The sequence below is a fragment of the Capra hircus genome, chromosome 8, assembly GCF_001704415.2.
Source record: "Capra hircus breed San Clemente chromosome 8, ASM170441v1, whole genome shotgun sequence".
Taxonomy (NCBI): domain Eukaryota; kingdom Metazoa; phylum Chordata; class Mammalia; order Artiodactyla; family Bovidae; genus Capra; species Capra hircus.
Genome location: NC_030815.1, coordinates 112,431,671 through 112,438,916, shown reverse-complemented (window position 1 = coordinate 112,438,916; position 7,246 = coordinate 112,431,671). Strand labels below are relative to the sequence as shown.

The 7,246-nt window shown below is 54.2% G+C and overlaps 1 protein-coding gene across 1 annotated transcript; it reads right to left on the bottom strand.

Moving 5' to 3' along the window:
• On the bottom strand, window positions 102–6,952 carry FAM150B (family with sequence similarity 150 member B). The gene is made up of 5 exons (XM_005684424.3): window positions 6,675–6,952; window positions 5,254–5,307; window positions 5,087–5,167; window positions 2,550–2,615; window positions 102–300 (listed from the first exon to the last, which is right to left on the bottom strand). Exons 1-4 carry the CDS (start codon window positions 6,928–6,930, stop codon window positions 2,551–2,553), a joined length of 456 nt encoding a protein of 151 aa, XP_005684481.2. The 5' UTR covers window positions 6,931–6,952; the 3' UTR covers window positions 102–300; window position 2,550.

Genomic DNA, 7,246 nt, shown 5'->3' with positions numbered 1-7,246 from the left:
GTGATGTCACCTAATCAGGAAAAAGATCTCTCTCTGCCATTTCACAGCATGACACGTCAAAGGCAGTCGTTGTCTAAAATTATGAGTGGCAAGCACAGCTGTCAGGCACACAGATTTACTGAGTATCTGTCCACATGTGATGTCAACAACATTCAAAACGCAAGGTAAAGGAATTATGGAAGGGTCTGTCTGCAAAAATAAATCTCTGTTCACGGGGTGTGTTCAGAAGGCAGTGGGTTCTGTCCTGTTGGTCTCCAAGGCACTTCTCATGGGTCCTGGGCTGCTGCACAGCTCTGCTCACTGCAAAACAGACAGGCTTGGTTTTCTAGGATGACTCACACTGGAAGACCTACATGTTAGATTACATGTAACGTACCCTACCTGCAGTGCAGGAGACCCAGGTTCAATTCCTGGGTCAGGAAGATCCCCTGGAGGAGGAAATGACAACCCGCTCCAGAATTCTTGCCTGGGAAATCCCGTGGACACAGGAGCCTGGCGGGCTACCGTCCACGGGGTCGCAGAGTAGGACACGACTGAGTGGTGAACACTGATGTGTGTCCAGACCTGAGGAGTTTCCGTCTGCATGTGTTTCCCCGTGTTCCTGTGTGTCTTTTACTGTGAGAAACAGCTCAGCTCTGTCACCACAGGCCTGCTGTGCTGAAGGAGTGAAATAGTCTCAGATGAAGAGAATGCCTGTCGGGGGCTGAAGCCAAGAGCTCGGTGTTGCTGCGTCTGCTCTGAGTTCTCGGCAGTGCAGTCTGACTGACTGCAGTGACCCTGGGCTGCATTTTGTAGAATGAGGTGATGCTTGCTACTTGTTTCCTCTGAAAATATTCCAGGCCTGAGGCCGTGAAATTACCCGAGGGGAAGCCCAGGTCAAGGAGAGGCTGTGGGAAGGCTGTCTTGCCATGTGGGAGAGGGGCTGGAAAGCTAAACTCCTCTGGCTGGAGATCAGGTCGTGAGGTTCAGAAAGAAGGAGAGGGCTCTGCTCTGAGATCACGGAGTGGAGGGTCTCCACGCTCAGGACCCCCTGAAGCCCGACTTCCTTCAGACCAGCCTTCAAGAGGCTGAGGTCATGGTCTGGCATGGGAAGAAGCATCTCCCCCTGCAGGCGCGTCCTGACGTCTTCATGGGTCAGGACCACAGAAGAGCCACTTGGGCACAGTTTACGGCTCGTGAGCAAAGTCGGATGTGGATGCAGGATGTGGGCTGTGCCCTCCAGGGGGCCAGGGAGACCCTTGACTGCGCTGTCACCAACCAGTTAAGTGTTGGCAGTTGTGGCTTAAAGCTTCTGGAATTGGAAGAGATTAATCTTTCAAAGCACTGTAAAGCTATTTTAGCATAAGAATCTATATTCTAAATGACACCTTTCTTGGCCAATACGAACACGGTTACTGACGGTGGTGACAAGCCTGCTGTGCTGGGAAAGCCCTTCCTGACACGGAGCAGAGCGGGACCACGCTTGGGAACAGCCCCACAGCCGCGAGGGCTCCTGGAAGCCACTGCCCCCACCTCTGCACTTGGGCAAGCTGTCTCTGCAGGAGAGCAGTTAGGGGACGCAGGGGTCAGGTTGCAGGCAGGGAGGCAGGGAGCCTGCGGCCTGACCGGGTCTCCCCACTTGTGAGTAAATAACAGTTGTTTTCCAAGGATGTGCCTGGTTCATCTTAACAAAAGCCTTCTCATCTCTCCTGGCAGGTTCTTTGGGAGACTTATAACAACCCGTTCTTGCTTTAAAGATGAGTGTTCTGTTTGCCGCGTGGGCAGTGGGGGAGGCTGGACAGCATGCAGGTGAGAGATGGAGGAGCAGGAATTTCTCAGCCTCCACTTTGGACGGTGCCCTCACTGCCCCTGGGTAGGGAGTGTCGTGAGCTCCATGAGCCTGTGGGGGGCGCGGGCTCACAGCCTCCAGTGACTGCATGTCCCCCTGACCCCGTTTGCTGGACAGACTCCCGCTGGGGAGAAGCAGGGCTGTGGACGGAGCTCAGGGCAGCCCCCGCGGGGGCTGCCCGGACACCGCGCAGACCTTGGTCAGCGTGGCCTTCGCCACAAGCAGCACCGCCCCTCCGCTCACGGGAGACGGAGGGGCAGCCATCAGACGCAGGAGACCTGATCTCAGCCGTTCTTTACAGCTTCATCAGTGCCTGACATCCTGACAGACGTCCGCCTCAAACGGTATGTCTCTAGAATCTGCATGGATACGGTCAGTCGCATCCTCATCTATGAACATCTGAATGAGAGCCTGCAGGTGGGTGCGCAGGACTTCACGCGTGCACCAAGCGCGCGCTGAAGTCGGTAGCCAGGGGGCTGTGTGCAGACTACCGTGCTCTCGGCCAGCACGTCCTCCTGGGACTGGGCCCCGGCGGCTGCCTGCGCAGCTGTGTGTTACTGCTGGCCAGTATTTAGGGACATTTGGAGTATTCTGTCAGCCTGACCCACAATAACTCTACTTTCGCAGAGAATGACTGTCTCTAAACCCCCGTGAATTTTTCAAGTCCCAGACACACCCCATCTTTGGTGTGCAGGGCATGGTGACGGGGCCACCAACTCACCTTATCCCTCCATGCACATCGGGCTGACTGCCAGCCGAGTAAGAAGCCGGGCACACCTCTTGTAGTCTGCAAGTGGGGACAGATCACAGACCCTCGTGAGATACCTCAGCAGCTTAGATGAACAGCATTCACTTTAAAAACCACAGCAGCTGCTAAAGCCATTCATTCCTTTAAACACTCTAAGTTCCCTGGAAGCAGCACGCAGCCTGTCACCTGCAATCACGGCTTGAAGCTGCTGACTTAATAATGGATGGCACCTCGGGGCCGTCAGTGTCACGTGACAGAAGGTAGGTGATGTGACTGGGAGGCCGTGGGGGGCAGGGCCGCAGACGTCCACGCGCCTCTCTGCTCCTCACAGTGGTTGCTGGGCTCACAAAATGGCTTTCGTTTGCTTCCTGACAGATGGTCTTCCGTGCCCTGTATTATTTAACTTTTAGGTCACGTGCAGGCCGGGTCCCCTCTTGAGTTGATCATAACATAAAGCCTTCCGCACAAAAATTCTAAAGACAGTGGGTCAGCAGCCAAGTACCAGAGCGAAAACACCTGGCTGGATGCTGCAGGGAAGCAAGAGCTGCTTTCTGAGTGCAGCCTGGCCTTCCTAGGGACCGCATGTGGTCGCCTGCTCCTTTCGTCTCGTAGGTGCTGCCTTGGGGGACAGGCGGCTCAGCAGTCATGGCCATACAGGGATTCCTCAAGACAGAGTTTACTTCTCGAGGGCCACAAAACCCTACTTAAAGATGGAAGGGTTCATACTCTTGGCCAAATTCCGAGTGAATGAATAAATTAACAGCAATAAATACGCACCGCACGGTAGACAAGCAGCTAACTCTTCAAAATTGCACCTGATAAATATTTAGAGGACATAGTTTAGAGTCAGAGGGTGACCTGACAGCTGGAAGCGGGGTCACTAGGACTGCTGGCTTTTGGCTCTTCACCAGATGAACCACACTTTTTAGGATGTGGTTTTCCTGAACAGGCCATATTTGATACAGTGGATTGTATGAGCTCAAAGATACTGGCATTTGACACACCCCTAAGATCCTGAGGTCAACCACCTCCCTGCTGGACAACAGGTTCTCCACTCTGATGTGCACCTAGTGGGGGGGGGGGTCCCCTTAAGGTGCAGACTTTGCTCAGCAGGTGTGATGGACTCAAAAGTCCTCCTCTTCAAAGGAGCTCACCCCAAGACCACACCTTGAGTGAGAAGGTCCATTGTTCCTTCTGTCTGACCTGCCGGGATTCTGGGAACTCTTGTATGCAGCCTTGAACTGCACAGACGTGCCCAGACTTGGCTCCTCAGCGCGTTATGAGCTGAGAGGGGTGGGAGCCGTGTGAGCAGTCGTGCGTGCAGGGCACTGACCTGTCTCCAGGTCCAGGTGCAGCCGTGGTGCGTCCTGGCCCTGCCACCTCACCTTCTGGGTGACCAGGAGAATCGCCACCTCGCTACTCAGTTACGTCAGCAGAGGAGGCAGCGAGTGTGTGTGTGTGTGTGTGTGTGGCGGGGTGTCCCGGGGAGGGTCTGTGGGTGGGCGTGCAGTCTGCGATCAGGCACTTGCAGCCCACAGACAGCGCTTGTGCCTCCGCCCCTGTGACCGCGCTGACCGAGGCCACTGCCCCTCCCTCCAGGAGGAGCTGCCTGCCTTCCTGCCGCGTCTGGGGATGGGAGAGCTCCACAAAGTGGCTCTGCTGCCTACGCAGAGCAGTTTCCCCTTCATGGAAAGGGGCTTACTGTTTTGAGCAGGACAGGCAGGTCTGGACAGTCTAAGGACAGCCTAAGGACAGTCCTGAAAACTGCTTCTAAGAGGCTTGACTTATTTGCACAGCTGTCCTCCTGTGAGCCATAAAGGGAAGGGAAGTTGTGGTCCCCACAACACACAAAAATTGGCTAAGGGCTGTAGCACGTGTCACTCTAGCTACTAAGCTTCTTGTCATCATTGCGTATTTTGTGAAGAGCACAAGGAGCCACTTTTGGGGGAAATGAAATACATTTTGTTGTAGATAACCCAGAAAGCTACAGCTGAGAGCCACACGAAGAGGGGCACCTGCATTTCTGAATGAATGATGAAACCAAGCAGAAGAGCAAAGTTTTGAAATAGCAGTGAAACTCTGGGGTGATGAGGTCATAATTACTGGTGGAAACAAGAAGTCTCTGGCCAGGGTGGTGGGAATGGTCCAGAGGCATCCCTCGATACTTTATACCCCACAGTAGTCATTTTAGCAACTCATTTTAAACGTTTGCTCCACTGTCAGAGTTGAGTGGATACAAGGACAGGCATGAGGCCAGAATTTGAGAAATGCACGGAAGAGTCCAGCCCATTCCAAGAGCTGATTAATTCCGGCAAATGTAAACTGTGTTCTGTCTGGCACTAGCTGCGCATGTCGTTATCCTCAGTGGTCTGCTCAGCCCAGCCCCTGACTGCAGTCAACAGGGAGTAAATGTTCGCAAGTCTGGGTGACACAAGCAGGCGCCTGCTCACCCAGGTGGAGGGCCCGTACTCACGTCTACTCTACGCAGTGATTCAGATGTGGTCACTTACATGCGGGGATGGTGCAGTCTCGGGTGTTGTGGTAAAGTCTGTGGAAGTGTTTGCTGCACTTTGGGCTGAAATACAGAGGGCCTGGAGCATGCAAGGAGAAACAGATAGTGAGAGCTCCTGGGAGACCAACATCTGGGGAGAGGCGAAGGAACGAGGGGCAAGCTTACCTGTAAGATGTTTTAGAAACTTGTCTTTCATCCTTAGATCTCGAGGGACAATTTCTGTTTAAGGGAAAAGAACTTGATTATTAACTTGACCAAAAGAAGCCTTTTCTCATGTGATCTGAAGTGGATGTTTAAAATTACTGGATATTCTTCTATGCACAGCAATCAAAGCAGTCCCTTGATTGCTGTACACGGCGATATGAGGATGGGTGAGTGGGCACATTGTCCTCAAATCAGGCTCACAACACTCCAAGAGCTGCTGCTAACACCGATCTCTACCATCAGGAGAGAGGCAGGGACCATGAAGTGTGTGTGTGTGTGTGTGTGTGTGTGTGTGTGTGTGTGTGTGTGACAGTTATCTTCCAGTGAATAAATCTCTCTAGACACTTGCATCTTGAAGACCTAGAGAATCAAATTCAATAGTCTCTCAAAGTTCTAAGAGGAAAACCTGATATCATCCTTCAAACAAACAAACAAACAAAATCTGCTATAGGCTTATTCTTCTGGGTGTTCACTTAGAAAAAGGGTGAGACTCTGTCAGTGCCACCTGTTGTGAAGGCTGGTATGAATGCATGCCCTCAGACATAACCGGGTAGACGAGCTGAAAGTACATTTCCCAGGGAGAGCTGTGTCCGCACAGTCCCAGCTGGTGCTGGTGACTAGCCTGGCTGACATCCTCTCTGCTTTCAGCCTTGTTTCTGCTCTTTCTAACAGTCATCTGGATTCATTTCTACTCACCTGATCTGCACTAGTAATGTGATGGCATGTGGTCACACTACCACCAATTCTCCTCATTCAAAGAGGGAAAATTTCCATAAGAATCTTGCTTGCAAGGTTTAGACATCTCCTAAATGTCAGTCTTCGCTTACAACTAAGTTTAGTCAGTCTATATAAAATTGACCTTATCATATTTGACCTGATTGTGTCATGAAAGCATTAAAAGCTTGCATGCTTTCCTTGGAAATTTCCCAGAGGGCAGCCACTCTGGGAAGGCTCTGCGGTGGGGATGGGGGTGGGGGGTTCTGAAACATGTCTGTCTCAGTTGAAACCGCTTTGCTGAAAATATTTCCATTTCCAAAATAACAGATGACAGTTCCATGCTGAAATTACCGACCAGGGTAACAACTCACACGTCTTAGATGTGGATGAGGGCTAGTTATGCTATCTGCCAGGCTTCATTCATGGAATTCCTATCTCCTTTTTTAAATAAAAATATTTCCCAGCTTTTTTTTAAAAAAACAGTAGAAATGCATTTATATTTTAAAACTACGTACGCGTTCTCAGAGTTCTATCTCCAAGCAAGTCCTGGTTCTTCTAGCGTCCCCTGATACAGGACAGGCAGACCCGGGGGGCTTGGCCAGCCCCACACGCAGGAGGCCTTTGCAGGCGGCGCTCGCCTGCACAGCGGGCGGGCGGGGACTCACCCACTCTCTGCTCCTCCGGGTAAGCGTAGTCCGAGACCTCCCTGCGGTCCAGGGTGTAGTCCTGCCGGCCCGAGAGCTGCAGCCGCTTGGACTCCCCCGAGTGGTACTTCCTGAGCTCCTGGACGATCTCCACGATGAGCCGCAGCAGCGTCTGTCGGTCCGCGGCCTCGCGGGGCTCCGCGCCGCCCCTGCCGGGCCCCGCCGCCCCCAGCACGAGCAGCATCCCCAGCAGGAGGGGGCGCCCGGGCCCGTGCATTCTGCGCTCGGCCGGGCCGGGTGGGGTCGGTGCGCTCCCGGAGCTCAGCTCGCTGGAGGGACAGGGTGCGGGGAGACCCGGAGAGCCGGTCGGCAGGGAGGGCGGCGAGGCCCCTCCCCTCGGACCGCGCGCCTCGGCCCCCGCGCCCCGGAGGACGCGCGCCAAGCCGGTGCAGGGGCGCCCCGCGCCGTCCGGACCGGGAAGGCCGCCGCGGGGCCGGGGCGGGAGGCTGGGCGGGGTCCCCACGCGGACGTCCCCTCCCCGAGGCCCCTCGCGGGGACGTGGAGAGCGCGCCGTGGGTGCCGCGCGCCCTCAG